The following is a 27,151-nucleotide window of genomic DNA, read 5'->3' on the forward strand; positions in this document are numbered from 1 at the left end:
CCAAGTATCATATTTGATCTTTATTGTGTCTCCACCTTGTCTGCAATTGATTTCTATGCATCTTTTTTGAAACACACATCCAGGAAGAAATAAAAACTGAGGAAAACATCAAATTAGTCCTTCATAAATTCCATCTTAAACAAAAAAAAAGTGCTACAACAAATCACATACAAAAGACAAGTCTACAGAGTGACTCGGACACACAGACAGTAGGAAATAGAGGAGGAGAAAGGGACAACAGGGGAGAGTGCTGTACTAGGTACAGTGGTAGTGTCATGTCATGGTAGAACATATAGTCAGAGGGAAAATGCAACCTGAAAAGTGATGCAGGTACATTGGTAGTCTGGTGGTACAGTGTGTTGGTACTTCAACCACCACTCTGTTCTTTTGTTGTCATACCAATAGAGGAATTGGCTACTGCACATACACTGTATAGGACCAGGCTAGTGCCTAAGCATTGTTGAGTAAAATGTTGGACCATAGGGAAGTGTGTTCTGAGGAAGAAGGAGTGTAAAACATCAGGGATGTAGTGAGGGAGGTGTAAGAGGAGAGCAAGGTGGAGAAATATAAAAAGCCCAGAGGAAATGTAGCATTGGACACTAGGCAGTGGAGGCTGGTGGGAGGAGCTATTGGAGGACATTGTAATGGCTGGAATGGAATTTAAAAAAGGGACGTATCAAACACATGGAAATGACATGTTTGACTCCGTTCCATTCATTCCATTTCAGCCATACCGAATAGATCCTCCCATCAGCCTCCACTGATACTAGGATGGTTGAAGAGGCAGGGAAGAAGGTAGAGGAGAAACATCTAGTGAGAAATGGCAGTGAGAGTGGCCCGATATCAACATAGTACATCTGCCATTACTGATGATTTACCTTCACCACCACTACCAAAGACAGATATGGATCATAGAGTACCTTCACCCCACCAGGGTCAAGGCTATAGAGATGTTTTATGATGAAAGCTGATTTAAAAATAAAAAAAGACCACATATGCAAAAGTAAACTGGTTGCCTAAGTCAGCCCTGGAGGACCCCTGTTAATGTCTCCACATAATTAGGTAGTGAAGGTTGAACCACAATCCTCCCTGCAAAGACAGGGGCCTTCAATGCCTGGCTTTGAAACAAGGAGATAAGTACGCCGATGCTCCAACACCACTACACAGACTCACTAATATGATATCAATTTGTAAGTCGCTCTGGATAAGAGCGTCTGCTAAATGACTTAAATGTAAATGTAATGATGATTAGCAGTCCAGTAGTGTGAACCGAAACCTTGTCCCCGATACTGCACTCTGGGTCTCACTACACACTCACTACTCCTCCGACATACTGCATCTTCACAGAAGTTTTCCACAGCAGCATACTATACATAACCATGTGTCATATGTTAAATACGAGGTATCGTCATCATAGTTGTATCTTCCACTGCATACAGGATAGTACACAACAAGAACGGCTTTAGGAGAATTTAAATACAAACATCATTTAAATTCCATTCCAGGTCCTCCACAGCCAGCCAACTCATCAGGATATGACAGCTTTGTCTTCAGACCATCTACAGGCAGGGGGGGCGGGCGGTTGAAAGGATAGCAAGCTGTCCAGTTAATTCGATAATGATAATGATGACGGAAAAAAAGGGTAGCGTGAGGATTGGGATTTCCGTAGTGTGTGTGATCTAGTCACCAGTCTGGTAGTGACTACAGAGTGAGTGACTACCTGACATACAGTATCTTACAGAGCCATAGCTACTGAGAGAGAGAGAGAGAGAGAGAGAGAGCGAGAGAGCGAGAGAGAGCACACATTCACACTGCTAGTACACAGCTGCATTCAGTCGGTTAATGCAGTCAATAGAAAACAATGAGCAGTGATGAGCACCTAATGGAATGAACAGTTCTCTAGTCCGCCGCAGGTAGGCTCCATCAAAATTAAATATAGATTTTTTAAACTGTCCACACCAAATAAAGCTTTAGAAATTGCACTCGTCGCCACGTTATTCCCAGGTCCTTATCCTTGTGATATTTACATTCAGTAGTTAGTCCAGGATGGGATAGAAAAAATAATCAAATAAAGTTATCTTAAAAACTTAAAACAAAGTATGTTTCTGTTACTTGACATCACTACTGCAATGCAAAGGCAGAAGACCGCCAATAGCTGTTCTGTGATAAAGACAGCACCTGTATTATCACAAGCACAAAACCCCCAAAAGGTTTCTGGTTCTGAGATTGTCTGTCTGTGTCTGCGACAGCCATCTTCTGCCCCCTGCAGATAGAGTCTAGTCATGAAGGCTACCTGCTCTTACGGGCTGAATTTACAGTTCAGAGAGTATGTAGTGCGTGTGGTGTGTAGTGCGTGTGTGTGTGTGTGTGTGTATGTGTGTAGTGCGTAGTGTATACACAGGTTGGACCAGGAAACACCAGCGTGGCCACCCCTCTGTACACTGGGAGGCAGTTTTCCTATAGAATAAAACTGAACAGAGCAGGACCAGGTGGGACCAAAACTGGTCTGGGTGGGTCTGGTCTGGTCCTGGACTGGTGTGGAGGTGCGTATCTGGGCCCGGCTAGCGCAGTTTGAGCCTGAAGGCTGAGATCTCCATGGGCTCCAGGCTGACGGAGGAGTCGTTAGCCATAGGGGGGCTGGAGTACATCAGGGACAGCGACACGGGCTGTAGCAGCTGGAGGTCCAGGTTACGGAACAGAGACGACAAACCCAGCTGGAGGGATAGCCACAAGGAGAGAGATGTAAAGAGAGAGATAAATACAGTTTGTGAAAGAGGGGTTGAGAGTGTGTTTGACAGAATAATCTTTCCAGACTACTATAATGACTCCAATTGCATGCGTGTGTGTTACCTACAGTACTATCCAGTTGTGTCTGTGGTGAGCCATGTGTGTAACCTACAGTACTATTCAGTTGTGTCTGTGGTGAGCCATGTGTGTAACCTACAGTACTATCCAGTTGTGTCTGTGGTGAGCCATGTGTGTAACTATCCAGTTGTGTCTGTGGTGAGCCATGTGTGTAACCTACAGTACTATCCAGTTGTGTCTGTGGTGAGCCATGTGTGTAACCTACAGTACTATCCAGTTGTGTCTGTGGTGAGCCATGTGTGTAACTATCCAGTTGTGTCTGTGGTGAGCCATGTGTGTAACCTACAGTAACTATCCTGTTGTGTCTGTGGTGAGCCATGTGTGTAACCTACAGTAACTATCCAGTTGTGTCTGTGGTGAGCCATGTGTGTAACTATCCAGTTGTGTCTGTGGTGAGCCATGTGTGTAACCTACAGTAACTATCCTGTTGTGTCTGTGGTGAGCCATGTGTGTAACCTACAGTAACTATCCAGTTGTGTCTGTGGTGAGCCATGTGTGTAACCTACAGTACTATCCAGTTGTGTCTGTGGTGAGCCATGTGTGTAACCTACAGTAACTATCCAGTTGTGTCTGTGGTGAGCCATGTGTGTAACCTACAGTACTATCCAGTTGTGTCTGTGGTGAGGCGTGTGTGTAACCTACAGTAACTATCCAGTTGTGTCTGTGGTGAGCCATGTGTGTAACTATCCAGTTGTGTCTGTGGTGAGCCATGTGTGTAACCTACAGTACTATCCAGTTGTGTCTGTGGTGAGGCGTGTGTGTAACCTACAGTAACTATCCAGTTGTGTCTGTGGTGAGCCATGTGTGTAACCTACAGTACTATCCAGTTGTGTCTGTGGTGAGCCATGTGTGTAACCTACAGTACTATCCAGTTGTGTTTGTGGTGAGCCATGTGTGTAACCTACAGTAACTATCCAGTTGTGTCTGTGGTGAGCCATGTGTGTAACCTACAGTAACTATCCAGTTGTGTCTGTGGTGAGCCATGTGTGTAACCTACAGTACTATCCAGTTGTGTCTGTGGTGAGCCATGTGTGTAACCTACAGTACTATCCAGTTGTGTCTGTGGTGAGCCATGTGTGTAACCTACAGTAACTATCCAGTTGTGTCTGTGGTGAGCCATGTGTGTAACCTACAGTAACTATCCAGTTGTGTCTGTGGTGAGCCATGTGTGTAACCTACAGTACTATCCAGTTGTGTCTGTGGTGAGCCATGTGTGTAACCTACAGTAACTATCCAGTTGTGTCTGTGGTGAGCCATGTGTGTAACCTACAGTAACTATCCAGTTGTGTCTGTGGTGAGCCATGTGTGTAACCTACAGTAACTATCCAGTTGTGTCTGTGGTGAGCCATGTGTGTAACCTACAGTAACTATCCAGTTGTGTCTGTGGTGAGCCATGTGTGTAACCTACAGTACTATTCAGTTGTGTCTGTGGTGAGCCATGTGTGTAACTATCCAGTTGTGTCTGTGGTGAGCCATGTGTGTAACCTACAGTAACTATCCAGTTGTGTCTGTGGTGAGCCATGTGTGTAACCTACAGTAACTATCCGGTTGTGTCTGTAGTGAGCCATGTGTGTAACCTACAGTAACTATCCAGTTGTGTCTGTGGTGAGCCATGTGTGTAACCTACAGTAACTATCCAGTTGTGTCTGTGGTGAGGCGTGTGTGTAACCTACAGTAACTATCCAGTTGTGTCTGTGGTGAGCCATGTGTGTAACCTACAGTACTATCCAGTTGTGTCTGTGGTGAGGCATGTGTGTAACCTACAGTAACTATCCAGTTGTGTCTGTGGTGAGCCATGTGTGTAACCTACAGTAACTATCCAGTTGTGTCTGTGGTGAGCCATGTGTGTAACCTACAGTACTATCCAGTTGTGTCTGTGGTGAGCCATGTGTGTTACCTACAGTACTATCCAGTTGTGTCTGTGGTGAGCCATGTGTGTAACCTACAGTAACTATCCAGTTGTGTCTGTGGTGAGCCATGTGTGTAACCTACAGTACTATTCAGTTGTGTCTGTGGTGAGCCATGTGTGTAACCTACAGTACTATCCAGTTGTGTCTGTGGTGAGCCATGTGTGTAACTATCCAGTTGTGTCTGTGGTGAGCCATGTGTGTAACCTACAGTAACTATCCAGTTGTGTCTGTGGTGAGCCATGTGTGTAACCTACAGTAACTATCCAGTTGTGTCTGTGGTGAGCCATGTGTGTAACCTACAGTACTATCCAGTTGTGTCTGTGGTGAGCCATGTGTGCAACCTACAGTACTATTCAGTTGTGTCTGTGGTGAGCCATGTGTGTAACCTACAGTAACTATCCAGTTGTGTCTGTGGTGAGCCATGTGTGCAACCTACAGTACTATCCAGTTGTGTCTGTGGTGAGCCATGTGTGTAACCTACAGTACTATTCAGTTGTGTCTGTGGTGAGCCATGTGTGCAACCTACAGTACTATCCAGTTGTGTCTGTGGTGAGCCATGTGTGTAACCTACAGTACTATTCAGTTGTGTCTGTGGTGAGCCATGTGTGCAACCTACAGTACTATCCAGTTGTGTCTGTGGTGAGCCATGTGTGCAACCTACAGTACTATCCAGTTGTGTCTGTGGTGAGCCATGTGTGTAACCTACAGTACTATCCAGTTGTGTCTGTGGTGAGCCATGTGTGCAACCTACAGTACTATCCAGTTGTGTCTGTGGTGAGCCATGTGTGTAACCTACAGTACTATTCAGTTGTGTCTGTGGTGAGCCATGTGTGCAACCTACAGTACTATCCAGTTGTGTCTGTGGTGAGCCATGTGTGCAACCTACAGTACTATCCAGTTGTGTCTGTGGTGAGCCATGTGTGTAACCTACAGTACTATCCAGTTGTGTCTGTGGTGAGCCATGTGTGTAACCTACAGTAACTATCCAGTTGTGTCTGTGGTGAGCCATGTGTGCAACCTACAGTACTATCCAGTTGTGTCTGTGGTGAGCCATGTGTGTGTGTGTGTGGTTGAGGACCACTGACCTGTCCCTCGGTAGTGGTACAGTTGAAGCCGGGGTTGGGGGTCTCCAGACCACAGTCCAGACCCTTCCTATGCAGGATGAGGGCCGTGTAGGGAGACGGGGAGTGGGTGTCCTGCTACACGTCACAAAAACAGCAAAGCAGAAACATATCAGCATCAATGGTAAACACACAGAACCCTACATGTATTATATCTTCCAGTATATTGACGCTCCACAAACAAGAGAATGACTTCACTTCTAGTTACCTGGTGCTGGATGCTGCGCAGGTTGATCACGTGGAAGTCGCAGGGCAGGGCCCCTGTGAGGGGGGCGAAGGTGTGCAGGGGAGGGATGCCACGCTTCTTGGGCAGCACTGGCAGCGCAATCACCTCGTGGTTGAGGATGGCCGAGGTCAAGTGACTGAGCAGGGAGGGGAAGCTGGTTGGTCCACTGTCCACCACCTGAGAGGCAGAGAAACACGTCACAACAGACAACACGGGTCATATCTGACAACTAACCCCATCCCACCCTGCTTAGCTTCAGCACTCAACACAGCAGGGAAGCTGCAGAGCTGAACAGCTGAAAACAATTATTTTTTATTTTAAGCGCATATCCAATTCCAGGATGCTGCTATGGCAGACCTTTGAGCTACAGGGTAGAGGGCAGCTAAAACACAGGTTAAACTAAAGTTAAAAACTACAGCTATAGCACAGATTACACAGACAGACAGCCTGCCAGCTACGGCTGGGTAGCTAGCAACCTCACTGTTGCCGTGGCAACGTTACCTCTTGAGCACCGCCTCTCAGAGTGATTGTGATGAGCGAGTGAAACATGGAGGAGAGTTTGGCAAAGAAGCCAGCATGCTGGAGTGCAATGGAAGAGCAGACAGACAAAGATTACAAAAATAAATGGAAGGGGGTGACAAAAGAATGGAGGGACAGGGGTTAACAATCGCAGAATGAGAGATGAGACATTTTCAACAACTGCTGATAAACAGAATTTCTGGCTTACCCACTGTTTCCACTCAGACTAGATTGGCTTCATTTGCTTGGATATGACACCTATAAACAAGATCCAGGAAGTTCCAGTAACTTCCATCTGAGTACTCTAGACTGACTGACCTTGTTGCCAGTGGACCTACTCTCCAGTAGGAGGCGGAAGCGGTTGGCTGTCTTCTTGTTGTCCTTCAGTCCCTGGCCCAGGCCGCGGTTATCATCTTGCATCAGCCGCCGGTCCAGAATCACCTCCAACTGGCCTGAAGTAGGGAAAAGCAGAGAGCTCTATCATAGAATCTGGATAGAATGCGATTTATGATTGACATTCCCATTGAGGACTTCCACCATTCTAACTGGGTGGGGATTCCTATGGGTTGGGAGCGTTCAGACAATGATCAAAGAAAGCATTGTCTTCTTCAAAAAAAATTATTTATTTATTTTTTATTTATTTTACCGTTATTTTACCAGGTAAGTTGACTGAGAACACGTTCTCATTTGCAGCAACGACCTGGGGAATAGTTACAGGGGAGAGGAGGGGGATGAATGAGCCAATTGTAAACTGGGGATTATTCTGTGGTTGCCTATTCTATTCTAAATTGGGTTGCCTATGGATGGTCAATGGCATTTTCCCTGCCTCTGTTTTGGTAAAAAAAAGCTGAGGTATGGGGCTGGAGTAATATAACCAAATTCATAGACAGAGCTAAAGATGCAAGGACTGGCACAAACCATGATATCAAAATTATAGTTGTAATCATGTTTTGAGGGTATATAGTGTTTGTTTATATTTACTTTGTTTACAAACATTGGCTTAAGACAAGCTTATATTTTGGGTTCGACAGTTCAACTAAGCTCATGGGGCATTTATAAGTTATATTCTTAAAGAGTCAATGGGTACATATCATTACTTCATAAATCCAAAAATGTATGTAGCAACTGCAGATTTCCCCTTTAAGAAAAAACAACATAGGAGCGGTCCTTCCCTACCGCTCTCTAGGCTGGTGACACCCAGGGCCTGGGCAGAGTGCAGGGTGAGGCGGTGCTGGCTGTCCTGGATGTAGGCCTGGCTGGTCATTGGGTAGAAGTTGGCCTGCAGGGGGAGCTTCAGGAGGCGGCGCCGGGGCTGCATCTGTGGAAACATTACAGTATCGAGGTACATGTTGAAGCCAAAGATCAGACATTCTATAGTGTAAAGTGTGTGTTGTGGTCTGACCTGGAATCCGTTGAGGTCTGTGTAGAAGGTGTCGTCACTCTGGATGTCAGTGACCAGTCGCATGGCCAGCTCCTTGTTAGACTGTTCTCTGATGTCCACCATGGTGGTGACATCCAGAGACAGACCGTCCACACCTGGCACATTGTGTATGCGGATGGTCTGTTGGAAGTGCTGATAGAGAGCCACTACCTCAGAGAAAAGAGGTCCCTCCACCACACGCACCACCGGAGGCTCCTTCTGACTGTAGGGCTGAAAGATGGAGACAGTGTGTTTCTCTAATTGAGGCAGGTTACTGATCCTAAAATGGTCTACATGTAACTTACTGTATCTCTAGTAGAGGTAGGAGGGTTTTAAAGCTAGCTCACCTTAGCCTTTCCGTCAGGCAGGAAGAGGTAAGCCCCGCTCTTATCCTTGGAGGACCGAGTACCATATGTCACAAACTGGATCTGAACCTTCAACTCCTGAGGGTCGTCTTTACGACGGATACTCTGCTCGAGAGACAGAACGAGAGACCATATTATACATTACACTTCAACCAAATGAGTCTGTGCTGCCTATTTGGAATTCATCAAATGAGAAAAGGGCCTTGGACAAATTTGATAATTTTAGTCAACTTTTAGGCTGAATTCCAAATCTGTTAGAGCCTATCAGTGGCTGCATCCCCAAATGACAGTCCAGGACTTTGGCCAAAAGTACTGCATTACATAGGCTACCATCTTGGCTGCAGCCAGCCCTCGACCCCTCCACGCACCTCCAGCAGGCCGGTGGTTCCTGAGAAGCCCAGTGTGAGGGCCTGGGTGGAGATGTAGAAGGGTTGTGGGTCTGCCGTCTGGGAGCGGAGGGGGAGGGGATCCACAGCGTGGGCAGTCTGCCCCCGACCAGACAGCCTCAGCAGGGTCTCAGAGCGCAGCGTCATGGGGGTGTCGGCAGAGTCATACAGGTGGAACACAGCCAGGCCCAGGGCAGGCAGACGCACCATGAAGGAGGCCTGTAGACAGGAGAGAACACAAGTTAAACACACACACGGCAGACAGACCGAGGCACTCATGCTACACCTAATATAATCAATGCATCTGTCAAATGAAGTACCAAGCAATGCCCATTAAGTAGCCACTGAGAGCACCACAAATTAAACCAGCAACCACACACACCTGGAAGACCTCTGCACTCATCTGGCTAGCAGAGCTCCACTGGGCACTGAGCTGCACAGGGAGGGTCTGTCCGTCCTCTGTGAGCACCCTGACCCTGGCAGAGTTCACCAACACTGTAACCACACACAGCCTATCCTGCTCCACCGGGTTGAATAGCACCAGGTACCTGACGGAGAGACAGAGGGATATCAGTCACAAACACCGGACCCATGAGAGCCTGTACTGGTGCAGAGTGGAGGGGGGGGGTTACCTGGGTCCTGACTGGTCCAGTTCGATAAGTGTGCGCTGGGGCAGGGAGTCTTGGGTGGCACGTCGGTCATCCTATAGGATAAGGATACGAGTATGTGATCGTCAGTTGCACTGATTGCTTACACTAGAGAAGCACTGAGTAGTAGATCACAACTCCTGTCTACCACAGAATCCCATTGGAAAGTGACAGAAAAGAGAAGATAGTGTTACAATAGCTTATATAAGTCTTATATAAGGCATTGTTAGAGAGCTCCATGTCATGAACAGGTTGACGCTCCCAGTCCTTCTCCCTCACCGTCTCTAGGAAGGGTTCTGTCTGGTAGAAACGATACACATCCTTGTTCTTCATCACTAGGAAGTGGGCTGCGTTAATGATCACTCTCTTCAGGCCCTGCAGGGAGTGCAGTAACCTACAGGAGAGACAAAGGACAAAGGACACATTATCCTAATATTCTTGAAGTTGGAGACATGAGTGTCTTTTATCAAACCAGTGTCCCCAAACCAGGCACATCTCTATTCTGCGTCTCTTAGCCACTGACCTGTTGCCGTAGTCAATGACCACGTTCTCCTTGGCGGTGCCTGTGATGGCATCGTGATGCTGGAAGAGGGCGACGTTACGCCTTGCATCCGTCAGCAGGGTGTAGTCTGAAGTGGGGTAGCGGCCCTCCATGCCTGTGTGGCGAGCGTGTGCCACGGCGAGACTGAACAGGATCTCTGCCCCCCTTGGGAACACCACACAGGAATACTTTAACAAAGACTTGGATTTTTCCCAAACTTTGACAGTGTGCAGGACAGGTTTCCATCTTCCAATTATTTAGCTTTTGAAACCTACACACGTGGCTAACATTGTTGAATTAACGACTGAGAGTAAGGCTCAGATGCCAACCTGCTGTTTCACAGGTGTATTGAAGCCATGTCTGTCTGATTCCATCTGACCTTACCGGAGATGGGACTCCAGCACGCGGTCCATGCTCTTGTAAAAGGGCCGGGAGGTGTAGTAGCCGCTCCAGTAGTGGTCCTCGCGGTCTGCATACGCAAAGAAGTCCCCGCTCAGCACCGGGTAGTCTGGGGGTCTGGCACCCTGGGGCACATTGTTGGCCTTGTAAACCGCAGTGAAGTAGTCGGTCAGGGTCCCAAACTGGGCCTGGAGATATATAGGAACACAGGTGAGATAGGACATTTTAGATTCACTCTAAACATCCATCCAAAACTAATGTTCAATAACTAACAGACCTCTCCCCAGAAGAGCCAGAGAATTGTGGGCTTGGTCTCTGACCTGCACGTGCATCTCGGGGTGAGAGTTCATGTAGTCAAAGAGTCTCTGGTAGTTGAGATACTGCTGGTCCCACTCCAGGGCCTTGTCGTAGCGGAAGTCATCTCCCAGTGGAACCAGAACCACCTTACTGCGGAAAAGCTTGGACTTCTTTCGGTACTGGTCCAAGAGCAGGTGGGCCCTAGGATGGGGAGAGAGGTTACACACTGATTAACATCACAATTGTGGCTTGTGGGTGCCAGTATTACAGGATTCAAAATAATAAATTCCTGAACAGTGCTTGTTTTAGAACAGTGGTTCCCAAACTTTTTATAGTCCCGTACCCCTTAAAACATTCAACCTCCAGCTGCATACACCCTCTAGCACCAGGGTCAGCGCACTCTCAAATGTTGTTTTTTGCCATCATTGTAAGCCTGCCACACAAACACACTATACGATATGTTTATTAAACATAAGAATGAGTGTGTTGTCTCAACCCGGCTCGTGGGAAGTGACAAAGAACTCTTATAGGACCAGGGCACAAATAATTATATAATACTAATCAATCATTTTGCTCTTTATTTAGCCATCTTACATATAAAACCTTATTTGTTCATCAAAAATTGTGAATAACTCACCACAGGTTAATGAGAAGGGTGTGCTTGAAAGGATGCACATAACTCTGCAATGTTGGGTTGTATTGGAGAGAGGCTCAGTCTTAAATCATTTTCTACACAGTCTGTGCCTGTATTTAGTTTTCATGCTAGTGAGGGCCGAGAAGCCACTCTCACATAGGTACGTGGTTGCAAAGGGCATCAGTGTCTTAACAGTGCGATTTGCCAAGGCAAGAAACTCTTGAGCGCAACCCTATCCAGAAATCTGGCAGTGGTTTCTGATTAAATTTTCACAGAACCGCTTGTTGCAATTTCGATGAGGCTCTCTTGTTCAGATATCGGTAAGTGGACTGGAGGCAGGGAATGAAAGAGATAACAAATCCAGTTGTTTGTGTCATCCATTTCAGGAAAGTACCTGCGTAATTGTGCACCCAGCTCACTCAGGTGCTTCGCTATATCACATTTGACATTGTCCATAAGCTTGAGTTCATTTGCACACAAAGAAATCATACAATGATGGAAAGACCTGTGTGTTGTCCTTGTTAATGCAGACAGAGTAGAGCTCCAACTTCTTAAATCATAGCCTCAATTTTGTCCCGCACATTCAATATAGTTGCATTGAGTCCCTGTAATCCTAGAATCAAATTATTAATTTGAGAAAAAACATCACCCAGATAGGCCAGTCGTGCGAGAATCTCGTCATCATGCAAGCAGTCAGACAAGTGAAAATTACGGTCAGTAAATAACACACTAAGCTCGCCTCTCAATTAAAAAAAACATGTCAGTACTTTGCCACTTGATAACCAGCGCTCTTCTGTATGTTGTAAAAGGGTTACATGGTCACTGCATAATGCAGAAACTACACAAGAGTTCAGGGGCCTTGCTTTAACAAAGTTAACCCTTTTCATTGTAAAATGTCTTTCAAGCTGTCAGGCATTCCCTTGGCAGCAAGAGTCTCTCAGTGGATGCTGCAGTGAACCCAAGTGGCATCGAGAGCAACTGCTTGCGCGCGCGTTACCACTCCACTATGTCTCCCTGTCATGGCTTTTGCGCCATCAGTACAGATACCAACACATCTTGACCATCAAAGTCCATTTGATGTCACAAAGCTGTCCAGTACTTAAAAAATATCCTCTCCTGTTGTCCTGGTTTCCAGAAGAGGATGTCTTCCTTAATTGACCCCCCATTAACGTAACGGACATATACCTGGAGCTGTGCCTGGCCTGCCACGTCTGTTGGCTCATCCAACTGTAACGCATAGAATTCACTGGCTTGTGTGCGAAGCAGTAATTGTTTCAGATCATCCCCTGCCAGGTCACTGATGTGTCATGAAAGTGTTGTTTGATGATAACATTGTCTGTATAGTTTTTATGGCCTTTTCCCCCAGCATTGTCCCAGCCATATCCGCGGCAGCAGGAAGAATGAAGTCCTCCACAATAGTATAGGGCTTGCCTGTCCTAGCCACTCGGTAGCTCACCATATAAGATGCTTCTAGCCCCTTCTTATTAATGGTATCTGTTGCTTTTATACATGTCTTACGACTCGAAAGTCATCTTAATTCTCGCTCAAAAAACTTCAGTGGCTTATTTTTCAAATTGGCATGTTGTGTTTCTAAATGTCTGCACATGAGAGAAAGTTTCATCGAGTTGTGAGATAGTACTTTTTGCACATATTGCACAGTGGCTGAGGAAAGGCACTACTCCCAATATAAGTGAACCCCAACTCAATGTAGTTCTCATCATATTTGCACTTCTTCGATGGTCCAACATCCGTCTGTTGTTTGGTGCTTTCCCGGGTAAAGGGGCAGTAGCTCTTCGGCTGCATCAGATTCACAACGGTCAGGGTCCATGTTAGCTGGGTTAACAATAAATGTAGAATTACTGAAGCTAGCATTGGATGTGCTCGTGGAAGCAGAACAACTTGTGTCGTCGACAGGTGCAGGTGTAGTACTGCTGGTAGTATCAGTACTACCAGTAGAGCTGGTATGTGTCTCTATGGATGCGGGCCTTACTTTTTTTAAACATTTATCAATTTTCGAGCAAATGGAATGAGCAGCAGCTACGCTTGGCTACATACGGACCGTTAAGTGGAATTCCCGCGAGAAAGTAACGGTTAATGTGATTGGATGTTAATTATTTGACTAGGCTAATGTGTATTTGACATTGTGTTGTTATTTCGCTGAACAGTAGGTTTAATTTTATTTTTGGCAGTAAAATGAGGCTACTCAGGCGAGAGAAAAAACTCAGCGAAATGTATAGCCCCGTTGGAAAATATAAATGGACTGTTTGAAAATGTGAAAAAAAAGAAAAGTTATTTCTATTATTATTTTTTTTTTAATGGGAATCACATTTTTATTTGGCGTACCCCCAACGGTTTGGGAATATCTGCTTTAGAATATTGACATTATTGGCAATAGCAACGTTTCTGTTTAGTGACCTTCGTCAAAGCATACATTTGAATGAAAAGAAGAAAGCTTGCAAGCAGTGTGCAGAAATGTCTTCTTTTGAAATGCATTACATATTCAATCACATCTCTTAGATGTGTGAGTGCATCCCATTGCAATGCCAGTGTTACAGGACAATAGATGACTGTACATGACCTTAGAAAATGGAAGATATTAAAAAAAAGACCTTTAATGGAAAAAGGCAATCAATAGCTTTCAGTTAGAGAACTATTTTCTATTAGCCTCTCTCTGGAATGTGTGCTTTGTAGAGTTCTATGAAGCATTTCTTTTTTCTACACAAAACTAGTGATTGACAAGCAAGTTGCAGTGACGGTCTTCAAAGCCAGTTGCATCTTTCCTGTATTTCTGCACCCACACTCCCTGTTCTCACCCCCAATCCCCCCACACAGCCCCTGGAAATGCTCCTTGACCCACATTCCCCCCCCAGCAGTGTGGTGTACAAAGCCCCGGGGAGGCTCTCTGCTTGGCTCACCTCTCTGCCACGTTGGCCTCCACCACGGCCCGCGGAGGGACCTTCCAAGGACAGTTGACCCGGCCGCCTGGCAGCCTCTTAAAGTCAAACTGGCAGCAGATCTTGGGGTCCGGCCCGCAGGTGTGTGGCACGTCATAACTGTAGAAGGGCATCATGTGGCAGAAGATGTCCGTGCCCGACTTTTGGTCTGGCAATACAAACAAAAGGAAGAAAATAGTTGACTTATTTGGGGTCTGTGAATATAAAAAGTGCCATGCAAATACAAGCAAGGAACACAGTTACTGTTCTTAGTTCAAACTATAAATTGGCCATTGCCACATTTCCCACAAACTCAATTTGACTTTGAAAGACAGTCCAGAGTGGCAGTGTATTCCAGAGAGAAAAGCACATTATGGTGTAAATAGATGAGATGGTTTTCCTGGCAGCAGACCAGCCAGCCACTGACCCCAGGCCTGCCTCCACATGAACTCCAGGCTGCGGCTGGAGGCGAAGTGCTTCTTTATGGAGTAGTGGACCCTCTGGATGAGCATGCTGGTCAGGTTGGCCCTCTTCAGCAGGTAGGGCATGGTGGCACTGTGGCCAAAGGGGTCCACAGCCCAGCCTGACCGGGGGGTCACACCTACGGTAGGGCACAGCACAGGAGGGTTAACATCGTGGAAAATACAACAGAGCATGGTGCACAGTTTCTATGTCATCTTAATGGAACTCATACAGGAACAGAAGACAGAACTATGTCCGAAGTCATACAGGATTTCACACAATATGCAAAAAAGGTGTCGTTGCAAAGTTATCCGCTCAGAGTTTGAATCAGTTTAACTTTCAAATGCTTCTGCTCCAAACCTTAGGGTGCAAAGCCCCTTGCATGAATAAGAAAAAGTGTCTCGGAGAGGGCAGACGTGTCACTTACCCACGTTCTTCTCCAGCCACTGATGGCCTTCTATGAGCTGGTCGATCATGGCGAAGTAGTGAACGTTGGCCTCATCACTCATCACCCAGCCTCCAGTCACCATCTCCAGCTGACCTCCTAGGATTAGCCTGAGACATCCACACAGTAGGGAGGTGAGAAAAAGCAAACTCTTACTCCGAGCCACTGCATTAACCAGAAAGCAGGCTATGTCAGGAGTATCTAGTCTCTATGACAAGGCAGATGTGGAGCACATTATTTAATTACTGTAGATCACCCTGCTAATGTGGCCTGGCAGGTTGTTTACAGCCTGTGATAAGTGATACTGAAAATATACTGTTTTGCTAGTTAGGAACTCGTCCAGCTGTGAATGTCTACCTAATTACAGAAAACAACTGAAATCAAATCTACCAAGACCGGCACTATTGACTCTTCCCCCATGTGGGCAATCCTCAAAAGACGGCTCAAATACAATAAGGAAGAATCCATTTGGGCAGTAGTAAGATGCCTGAGAGCTAGTACTGCCTGTGAGACACTTACTTGCGCATGGCTTCCTGCTTGTGCATGTCAGCGCTCTCCCACCACTTTGCGAAATAGGAGATCTCGGACCAGATGAACTTCCTGCGTGGGTCCTCAGTCAACTTCACCAGCATGTTGTTGAAGATGTGCTGCGTCTGGTCTGTGTAGTACTTATCAAATGTCTTTATCCAGCCTGCCGGGATGGGAGACAGCAGCACAGAGGTGATGAGCACAACAATACAGATCAGGAGGAACAGCGTCCTGTTCAGTAGCACTGGCAGTACTGAAGCAAAACGCTTAAACTGAAAACAAAAATGGGAGTTCCTTATTGGAAAAGTTCCTGTGGTAGGCTTTGGCTACCTCGCTGTTTCAAAGCATTTATGGGTCTACAAAATGTGACCCTGTATTGTACTGTACCATTTCCTATAGTGTATTCTGGATTGCGCCATGACAAGATGAGGGGTAAGAGCAGGTCAGCAGTACAGTACCATACAAAACAGCTGTGCGGTATTAAAAATAACACCTGTTTTATTATTTAAACAGAACAGAAACTGTGCCTTACAATGAGCCACCTTGAATGCATTGTCAAAGGATGAGATGCATGTAGCAACTGATAATGTAATAACTGCTAATAATTTAACAACTTGGGCATTTAAAATGTAATAAATGCTGATAATGTAATAAATTGCCAATAATGTAGTAAATGCTGAACGCATAACTTAAAGTTTTTGCGCATTAAATAATTATTACATTATGCATTGATTATTACAATATAAAGTGGGTTTAAAAATAAAAACAATGTAATAATTTAAAACCGCTTTCTTTAATAGCATGCATATTAAGCGTCACACACTTGAGGAACACTTTGCATTCATTGCCACGACAGACTTGCAATTTGAAGACACACCTTGTAGTCATGTGATTAGCCAAATTGTAATGATCACAAAAATATTCAACAAGAGTTTCACTCCTTATCCCAGGATTGACCAAGCTACTGTGCCTTACAGAGTGGAGATGGAACCAGACTCATGTCAGACTGATTCACTCACACACACTAAACCTATTGGTCCAATGCCAAAAACTGTGTTTTTTCCACTACTGCCTTTAGTCCTCTTAAGAGCCTCACATATGGACGTTCTACATAGTGAAAGGGGCCTTTTACCATTGCGTTGTCTGCAGGTCTTGTTATGACTCTGTGCCAGTCCTGCCGTTTGACCTACTTCACTTTACCTGCAGTCTTGTTAAACATTAAAAGCTCTGGCCTGGCTTTTGGAGGACATCCCAGAACAAAAGAAAACTGCTTTAGCATGATTCACTGACAACAGTCCCAGTGGTCTCTCATAGCTCTCCGCAGACCCAAGACTAGCTGTGAACATTTACTCAGTGACACCTTAGTAATGAGTAAAGTCTATTCTAATTCAAATGGAAGCATAATGAATGGCTATTCCTGTTCTTGAGTGACAACCTGCAGGATCTACCACGGTCAACAAGTCAATAACTGTCAAGTTAGCTAGCGGGCCTCACACTGGCTGTAAATAAATCTAATGGAACTGTCAATCTCTGGCTAAAATCAAATCTTGTGCCAAGTAACAGCCATTTTAATCTAAAAATAGCCTAGACGTTGGCATTCTAATGTAATTGTGTCACTCCATTTGTCAATCCTGTCATCAGCAGGTAATAGCAAAACATGAAAAATGTATTGAATTGTGGTAAGACCCAAAAAATAAAAGGTATTCCTTTTCGCTAGGCCTCCCTTCATCACACTTTGCAGTTTTGAAACAGCAAGGTAGATCTACTACCTGACCTCGTCCAATAAGAAACCCTAATTTTCCGTCTCATAACGTTTTGCTAAGGTGTGCTCTGAAGAAACTTGCTTTTGAGGTATGCCTCACCTGGGTCGTTGTGGGAGTGAGGGACCACAAACACCTGCAGAGGCTCACTGTCCCACTCCCCAGGCTCATAGGTGATCTCAAAGCCCTGCTTCCACACACCCCCGTCCACATTGTCAAACTTCAGCAGGGAGTACACGTCCAGCATCTGGAAGACAACAGACCGAAGTTGGCAAAGTGGTGAGAAGAGGCAAATCACATGAAATCGGTAATCTCTCACCTTAAGGTGTCACGTAGACAAGAGACAGTGTGTTAACAATTACATACACATATGGCCTACTGATGGCCAACAGAACAACAACCAGAAAGTGCCTGGAGAGCAGCTCACCTGCAGGTCGGTCTGTCCGCGGCGGCCCTGAGCAAACTGGCAGTCCTGGGGCTTGACAGAGAGGAAAGTGGGGCGTCCGTCGAAGGGCAGGACCCAGGAGCCGTTGGCACTGCGGAAAGGCAGCATTCCGCTGGGGGACACAGCGCCGGTGTCGGTCAGCTCCAGGACAGAGTCCTTGATGTGGCTGATGATCTGGTGGTTCTCCTCCAGTAGCTGCTCCAGCTGTTCTATGCGGTTCTGGAGAACAGAGATCTGGCTCTAGAATGCAGGAGGAAAAAGGCCACGGGGGGGGAAATGGGGATGAACGTCACAGGAGGAGCTAAACATGGCAAGCAAGTCTATTTGGATGGATACACTACTTCACTGTCCCCTCCCCAAACGAAACACTGTTGTGAAAATCCAGGTCCTTGTTCACTCAAGCTGTAGCAAATACGTAAATGAATAAATAAAAGGCAAACAATTTATGGGTCCTATTTGAGCCAAATGCCACAAAACAAGTTTAGGCCAACATGACTGTCCTGTCAGAAACAATCAAATCCAGGCTTCATTATTTACACTGTTGCTGGAGCGGGTCTGCAGGTCACAAATATGTGCTGCTGCCAAGCAGTACAGCTGTGGTGGCTGGGCATCTCTACACATGGTGTGTTTATGAAAATAGCTCAATGCCTCTCAGAATACAGTACAAAATAAATGGATGAATGAGATATGAATTATTTAAACATGTGTGCATCTCACCAATTAGGCCCTAGAGTATTCTACGTTTGATAATTACAGCTTTGATGTCACCCAAAATCAAAGGAAAAGTGTTCATTAAACTTGAAAAAGGTACTGCCTCTGGCTTGTAACAGCACACAGATGTATCACAACAACATGGTGTTTGATTGCAGACAAGGGTTGAGACTAACAAGCTAACTAGTGGTGCCATGTCTATAGATGTCTTACCCTTGGGAAGTTCCCGCCGCCGTTCTGTCGCCTTGCAGGGTCGTGTTGGACTCTGTCCAACATCAGGTATAAGGAGAATACGGCCACACAGAATATGGCTCCTCCACACACAGTCACCTGCTTCTTCAGCTTCATCCTTCAGCCTGTAGAAAAGCCTTTTGAAAAAAAAAAAAAAAAAAAAGGAACTACCTTGACTTGTAGTTCTTTACTTCCAAGATAAGCGGGAATGGTCCTTAGTTAGGACAGAGTGGAGTGCAGTCCTTGGAGTGCAAAAAGTGCCTGAAAGTGACCGGCAGGACCAGTGTCAGCAACAGTTCCCCACCCTTGCCTGCACTCCCTTAGACCTCCATTAACCAGAACAGTCAGGGGTGGAACAGTTGGCAGAGAAGGTGGATGTAGGGGTGTAGGTGTGGTGAGGGACACAGGGTACTTAAATCAGCAGTAGCTGGCAAGCAGTCTGTCAGCTCCAGCCAAACCACAGCCGGGCTCCTTCAAAGTGGCCCTTGTGCTCCCAACCATCCAAACCTTTGAGAATTGCGGAGGGAAAAAAACACAAAAACAAGCACTAAACAGCGAGGGCTCAAACAGGGAGCCTACTGTCTCCGCAGCATGGTGTCTGTGTGTGTGTGTGTATATATGTGTGTGCAATCCTTTGGTCCAGTCCAACTCCCAGGGCTGTGTCTAATTCTTTAGCACTGGCAGAGTCCCATTTCGCTCTGGTTGGCTGCCAGGGCATAGCCATAACAGTAAACACATGGCTTCAGTGGTGCGGAGAAACAGGGGTGAATGAAGGACTTGGCTACAGGTACCTCCAGCTCTTTAGATAGTCTTTTTCGCTTGGCTCAAAGCACTCCAGGATGAGACAAATGTCACTACGATGCTCTCTTTGACAAAGCCTAAGCATATCAACAATGGCAAAAAAAAAGAAGATACGTTTCCTTGGTCACATTTAAATTATGTCCTAGGGTCCTTTTCTGAAGCAGGAGGGTAATAATCTCAGTTTAAGGAAGCATGGCCAAAACAACTATGTAATCCCGCTTTTAGTACTCAGTAAAAGGCTGTATGCAAGTGTGTAGGAGAGGAGTGTCACAGACAGATCTAGATAAAGAATGTATACCAAGAAGCAAAACAACCCAGTGGCCTGGATTTCAGGACGCTTGCTAGCTAAAGAAAGACAGGTGTTCCTCCTTCCAACAGCAAATCCTGTATGATCATAATCCTATCAACTAACAGGCTGTCAGTGACAGCCTTGCCATGGGGATTTGTGATGATAAAACCCAACACTTACACTGGCTGCAAAACAACTAAATGGTTCCCAATTCAAAAATGATTTGTTGGGCCATCTGTGCATGATGACTAAACCTCTCCTAACATGGAGATGACAGGCTCTCGTGATATTAGCTAAGTAAAGTATTATGCCTTTAATATAAATGAGCTTGCAATCTTTGCTAGGAAAAGTCACTGTTGCAAGCTCCACATCTTTTGCAATGCATAAATCACTACATGAGGATATCAGACTCCAAAGACTAGATTTGATTATTTCCCATGCATGAGCTTGTAAGAAGAAGATGAGGCCACTGACTGCTGATTCCCCTTCATCAATACAGAGATGATGGAAACCGACGTGATAAAGACATATCCCTGTTTGTGGAAATGTATCTTTGTTTGTTGAACCTGTAAATGAAAACAGCAGCAATCAGTGAAGTCGAATAAAGCTCCGGAATAGTTAATGGTCATTTCCCCGTGTGTGGGATGAGGTGTGAAGCAACAATAACATGGCAACTCAATAATTCTTCATCTTTCAAGCAAACAAGTATCAATATAGCTAGCTATCAAGATCTAGTGATACCCAGTGACAAATACATTTTTCGATGCTAGCTAGCTAACTTTACTGAGAGAATCTATGCATACTCACTTTACCCCTACCTATATCTACAAATTAACACAATTACCTGTACCCCTGCACATTGACTCGGTACAGGTATCCCCGTTATTGTATTGTGTAACTTTACTTTAGTATATTTAGTAAATGTTTTCTAAACTATATTTGCTTAAAACTGCATTGTTGGTTAAGGGTGTGTAAGTAAGCATTTCACAGTAAGGTCCTACACCTGTTGTATTATGCACGTGACAAATAAAATGTTATTTTATTTGAATTAATGGCCCTAGCTAGCTAGTCAAAGCTTTCATTGGATAGTCAGTGTCATTGTATTTTTAAATGAGCTAGGTAGTTCCAAATAGGATACCATTCGTACACAGGCATTAAATATGATTCATGCAGTCATGCCTGACAGACAGCTAGCTAAATTAGCTAGGATCTACAATGACAGGATGACACACAAATAGAATGAATAGACAGGGCATCCCCATTCAAGTCACTGATGGCATAACGGGTAGATTTGAAACAATTTGAGTGTACCCGAAGTGTACATACGCTTCAATCTGTGCTGTGAGTCAACTCAACTGACATTAGAAAAAAATACATTCCATTGAAAGAGCCACATCAGCTAGCATCATTTGAATGAACAATCTACATCACCATGGCAATCCAGCATCAATTGGTAGAACATTCCAAATTACCATGGAACTTATTGCATCGCAATACCAGGCAGTCACTGCGAGTGTACCAATGAGTTTACCAGTCAACTTGTCAGGGTTAGAGCGTCCAAGTCCGTTCTATTCATTATATTTCTATGGGTTGGCATTTCTCTGTTACCATAACAACTTAGTTAGCTAGTTAGACTGTCGGTTTCATTTACGACTGTTACGTTAGGTTAAGAACGTGTTAGCTAGCTAGCTAGCTAGCAGGTGCTGTTACATTACTGCATTAGCAAGCTTGCTTCAGCAATCCTTTTGCCACTGGAGTTTTCACTCATCTCTGACTGACTGACTGACTGACAGCTGCTGGGCACAATCCCACGGCTCAAACACTGTAACGTTTGCTAGCTAACGTTACGTTAGTTATCTGACTACACAACCAGTTAGCTAGCATTAGCCTAGCTACCAGTAACTAGCTAGCTAGCTCAGTGTCAAAGAAATCAACCTACCAGTCAGAGTCGAATCATCTCGAATATCTGTTTTCGGGACACAAAAAAATTGACGTTATGATGCCCGTGGACGGTTATCCATAGCTACCGAATGGTTCTCTGTTTCGCCGTCAGCCATAGATTGAATATGCGTGTCAGAGACGAAATAGGAACCGAAACATCCCACTCCCTCATTTTTTTTTTCTTTCAATGAGGTGAGGAGGAGGAGTCTACCGACGTGTCCATAAGCGACTTCAGTCACCATTCATTTTCTGGATTCAGGGTCATTCAAACATCGTTTTAAGCTTTGTTTAGCTAGTGACAGTTACAGCCGATTTCGGAATTGTATATCGATTCTCTCTCCTTAAATATGTGTTATCTGATGTATTCGTTTCAGTCTCTGAAACGTTTAATCAAACTTTTCGCCGCCGGCTCCTGATATCAGGGCACAACAACAAGTCTCCTGAATTAGCCTAGTGCGCCCAGCTATATCCTTTCCCGAGTTTTCCCTGGCTAAACTAGCTGGCTAGCGGAACTATGGCTGAACTAGCTGGCTAGCGGAACTATGCTAGTTTTCGTCCTCGTTGCCAAACTTCATAAATACTGCACCCTCAACTTCAAAACTAATTTGCTAGTTATACAAAAAAGTATCCAAGATATTCGCTGGAAAGAATCTTGAAATTATTTATTGTAAGAAAACGGTGGCGAAAGATATCATTAACGTTACTACTTAACGCGGATCCAAGTTCAGTTTTGAGATACACCAGCATTGACGTAGGGTTAGTCGGACGTTTCTGACTGGTCTTAGAACTGTGACGACGGGCAGCCTATCCCTGCTTGGCTCTATGGGCTATGAAGTGATTCTGCCAAGACACAGATATGTACCACAGGAGGTTGGTGGCACGTTAATTGGGGACGACTGGCTCGTGGTAATGGCTGGAACGGAATCAATGCAACCGTATCAAATACATGGTTTGATGCCATTCCATTGGCTCTGTTCCAGACGTTATTATGAGCCGTTCTCCCCTCAGCAGCCACCACTGATATGTACAGTCTTGTACCCTTAATCTTATTTGATTTAAATCTGACTTTATTAATATAATGCGTAATCCCAGAATGACATGAGAAAATAGCAATTCTACAGATCGCAATGACTACAATGAATGGCTAAATTACTTCCGGACAGGAAGGGTCAACAGATCTCCCGCTACTCTATGAGGGGACACACTTTTCACGCCACTTCAATACAAAGTGATTTTTGCAAACTCACCCTTTCCCTAACCTTAACCTCAGACTCCTAACCTGCTATGTTAATTCTCCTAACCTGCTACTAAAAAGTCACTATGGTATCGAAGTGGCATGAAAATAGTGCTTCCCGTCTATCGGAGAGCACCCCTTAACCTCTTACAGTGAAAAAAAATGTCATGCTATTGTTTGAGGAGCGTGCACAATTATGAACTTGAAAATGTATTATTAAACAGGAACAGGAATAGACAGGAACTGACCATTTATTTGTATGTATTCATCATCTTTGTTTTAGCCTAGCGCGATTGATTGAGACCTGCAAAGCTTTGTGGGATGTACTCAAAAGCCAATGATTAAATAACCATCTATATCTTAAAGCGATTTTTATGCGCACTCAGAAAAGTTGTTACATTATGATGAACTTTGTGAAATATGTTTTGATAACATTTGGTCCATATGAGAATGTGTTCTTTTGTTCAATAAAAAATATCCTTCATTTTTATTATATTGCAGAGTATTATGATATAAAAAATATAGCAGAGTGCCTGACTATTCAGCTAATTATCTACCAGTGATGGATGATGACTGGATTGGGAGGAAGGTTTGGATAAAGAATGTAGGGATGATAAGGGACCAGATAGGGGGTAAACAGGACATGCAAGGTTTTGCCATGTGACAGGCAGATCCCTAGGTGAGCATTCCCTGTGGAATGGCAGGTAAGTTTCCTGCTCTACATCATACATGATCCACACAAAGCACAAACCAAAGGCAGGGGAATACTGTGGACTTAAACCAGGTAAGACTCCACTTTATCCTTGTTTCTATCTTAATTGTATCCTCTTTATCTTTAACTCTGCCTTGTTGGAAAAGGACCTGTAAGTAAGAATTTCACTGATAGTTTACACCTGTTGTATACGAAGCATGTGACAAATAAAATGTGATTGATTTAATTTGTAATATTGATTAAGTCACCTATTACAAACAATTGTAATTAACAATTGTCTTACATGTAACTAACATATCTTATATGCAACTAACGAGCTGCTTTTTATTGGCAGAAATCCTAATAAAGTAGGGTGTGGAGCTATGCTGTGTGAGGCCTACTCTGACCACTGGGGTGGTCACCACACAGGGTTCCACTGTCCCCGCCTCTCTGACCCCCCTGACCTGTCCTTCTGTTGCTGGCTGGGAGAGGGGCTGGGGCTCAAACAGTGCTGCCCACGTTCCCAGTACCACAATAGCATGAACAGCAGTCAGACAGAGACCAGAGCGAACTCCAAAGAACCTGTTTACAGGTTAGTAACCATACTCACCTAAATCTGCAGGCTAGTATGGCTACCCTAGGAGAGCAGAACTTTCTATCCAGCATTTATGTTGTGTTTTTTCTTAGATCGACTGAGCGTATGGTAGGCTTTTTAGTTGATACAACATACTTCACGCCCTATACTTGTTGCTTTTGTGGAAATATAAGCAAAGCTGACACTTCAATAATTCATTAAACAAGCTGTTAGGAATATATTAGAGACAGATGGTGTTGTTTGTGACTCATTTCAGCCGTGGAACACTTTGGAGCTTTGATCATATTGATATTTCCTGTGTTGTTATATTTGCATTGTTGTTATGGATGTTCTTTTGTTTTTTTTTTGTGGGAAACTGATCAAATAAAATTATTATCCTAAACTTTGGGCACTGTCTGCAAAAATGACTTTCATGGAAGCATCATAGTCATTAACCACTGGAAAGCTTGGTTCTAGTTCTTCATGAGAGCTTTCTGTTTTGATTCCAATACAGCTACAGGTCCCTGTTCCAGACTGTGGTTCTGCTCTATGGGTCCTTGGTACTGGTCCTGATGCTTGTGGACTTCCTATGGTTCTGTCGTGCACGGGGTCTCTCAGTAACGTCAGCTCTTACGAGGCATGTCACGTGTCCCCGCTGGATCTCTAGCCTCCTCTTCCCCTACAGCAACAAGACACAGCAGCAGCTCTACCGCTACCATGGCAATGGGAGGGACTCACAAGTCCTAGGTGAGCACAAGATCCCTCAAGACTCCTCTTGTCTCTAAGGTAACAGAAGACACCGACAACAGTCAGGCAATTTGGCTGACCCATTAAAGACTGAGAGTGTCTTAGGGGAGAAATGTCCATGCCAAGTTCTACATTTGAGCATTTGAATCCCTTGATGGCCATCAATTTAAAACAACAAAAAACTGGATAACATACTGCCACACTATGGCATAACAGGGTGTTTTCATGCATATGGATCACACCAAAGTATATAGGGATAATGAGTGATCATAAGATATCTTATGGTTTTGCTTGTATATTTCCAATGTGTATAGTTTTAATAGGTACATTTATTCCCACCAATACCAGATTTATTAGGATATACAGTGAATCAGTAAACTACTTTGTCTCTATACTGAGCAAGAGGGCTCATACCTAATGCCCTGCATTGGGTGTCTACTTCAGGTAAATGTATGGAACATTGGATGATACTGTATGATATCTATGGTCTGTCTTTTGTCATCATTATCATAATGAAATACAATGCTTCATACTAAATAAAAGGTAACATTGCAGCCCTAATAAAATCAATACTTGGTGAATCTTTTTATTTAGGGATGAATCTACATTTTCAGAATGATTACCTGGAGTAAAACGGGGGAGGGTCATGCTTTTTCAATTTCAGTAAACTGGGGGGTCATATAATTTGTATTTGATGAAATGTCAATATTTCTCCGTGTTTTAGAATAATTTGCTTATTAGGCTATATATTGATGTGTGCCAGATGCCGCCCCTCATCTCTGATTCTCTGATGGGCGTGCAATATCAAGTGTGCCTATATGCTATTTAGTGTGGTCTCAATAAAATGATCTATAGGCTACGAAGTGCATGCTCGGAGAAGCACAGACCAAAGTTATATTTCTAATATAGCTGCTGGGATAGTGTAAATACAACTAGGCTGCAGTACATTGCAATGTATATTCCAATCCTGAGCCCCCCTGACCTCCTGACCTCCTGAACTGCCGCAGTAGGCCTACACAGCACAGCCAATGGTTAGGCAGCACACAAAAACGTGTTTTAGCAAGAGCAGAGCAGGACAGTCAAAGGCTTCTTCCAAAAATGATCTATTAGGCTTAGTCCAAAAAATGCACATCCTAAGCATAGACTTGCCTATGTTCTGTACAGTTTGAGAAGGATTGAGCGAAAATGAGGACTACCGGTAAACGTTGATAGCTTTCTATACTATAATTAATTTTATTAAAAACAATATGTTTGTTGCCCATGATGTAGCCTATTTATCAGAGTTATTGACCTCACAATAATCCAGATTCAAGTCATTTACATTGAGGTTCTGAACCTTGAAGCAGCAGTCACAGCACAATCGATTGGGAATGGACAGCTCATGGTGCTGGAAATAGGCATAATTCAAAACAGTGTTCATTTTATTTAGGTTTTACTAAAAATAAAAGTATTTGCGTTGGAGCCTATTTCTTCACATTTAAGAAGTAAAAGGTAGGTCTACCTGTTTGACAGACAAAATTAGGCTATAGGCTGCTATATTCATAGATTTGTCAGTCAATTCCTCCACCCACCACATAACGTAAACTCACACCATTCCGTACAAATGTGCGCAACCGCAACATTCAAACGAGGCTACAAAGAAAACTAATGGGACTGTAGCGACTGTGTTGACTTCAAAATCGGGGGTGTGAACTATGTTTCTATGACTATGTTTCTATTCAAGCGTTGATCGACATGGTAATGGCTCTATAGTATTGGAGAAAAGTTGAAAAAACTGACCCTCCATTACATCGTGACGTGTCATGTCGTAACGTACAGCACGCATAAAGCAACTATTTCTGTCTTACAATCTCTCTCCACCAGGTGTAGCACCAGGTCTCATCCTTTAAAAACAAGAAATGGACAGTGACGGGGGTAAGGGGGGGATACCTAGTCATCATTGCATGCGATCATCATTCTCAAAGCCGCTGTTTACTTCTAAGATCACTTTAGCACCGCACTAAAAGCCCGATTCAAATTCGACACAAAC

At 44.4% G+C, this 27,151-nt stretch overlaps 1 protein-coding gene and 1 long non-coding RNA gene across 3 annotated transcripts; one reads left to right on the forward strand and one right to left on the reverse strand.

Annotated features, from left to right (window-relative positions):
* LOC139540120 (alpha-mannosidase 2x-like) lies at positions 1 to 22,054 on the reverse strand. 2 transcript variants are annotated; one of them, XM_071343699.1, is made up of 23 exons: positions 21,875 to 22,054; positions 18,828 to 18,982; positions 17,886 to 18,143; positions 17,561 to 17,705; positions 15,690 to 15,861; positions 15,153 to 15,280; positions 14,691 to 14,864; positions 14,246 to 14,432; positions 10,720 to 10,897; positions 10,385 to 10,587; positions 9,983 to 10,165; positions 9,739 to 9,853; positions 9,445 to 9,515; positions 9,195 to 9,360; positions 8,795 to 9,031; positions 8,409 to 8,531; positions 8,044 to 8,292; positions 7,818 to 7,959; positions 6,960 to 7,093; positions 6,624 to 6,701; positions 6,105 to 6,299; positions 5,861 to 5,974; positions 1 to 2,714 (listed from the first exon to the last, which is right to left on the reverse strand). In XM_071343699.1, exons 2-23 carry the CDS (start codon positions 18,960 to 18,962, stop codon positions 2,562 to 2,564), a joined length of 3,540 nt encoding a protein of 1,179 aa, XP_071199800.1. In that variant the 5' UTR covers positions 18,963 to 18,982; positions 21,875 to 22,054; the 3' UTR covers positions 1 to 2,561. The 2 variants fall into 2 exon arrangements, with proteins under 2 accessions (XP_071199800.1, XP_071199799.1); XM_071343698.1 differs by lacking the exon at positions 6,624 to 6,701.
* LOC139540122 (uncharacterized) lies at positions 22,054 to 25,692 on the forward strand. Its single transcript, XR_011668088.1, has 3 exons — positions 22,054 to 23,894; positions 24,157 to 24,393; positions 24,890 to 25,692. It is a non-coding gene; the product is annotated as an uncharacterized lncRNA (long non-coding RNA).
* Positions 25,693 to 27,151: the final 1,459 nt, after the last annotated feature.

Source organism: Salvelinus alpinus, chromosome 15, assembly GCF_045679555.1.
Source record: "Salvelinus alpinus chromosome 15, SLU_Salpinus.1, whole genome shotgun sequence".
NCBI classification, from domain to species: Eukaryota; Metazoa; Chordata; class Actinopteri; order Salmoniformes; family Salmonidae; genus Salvelinus; species Salvelinus alpinus.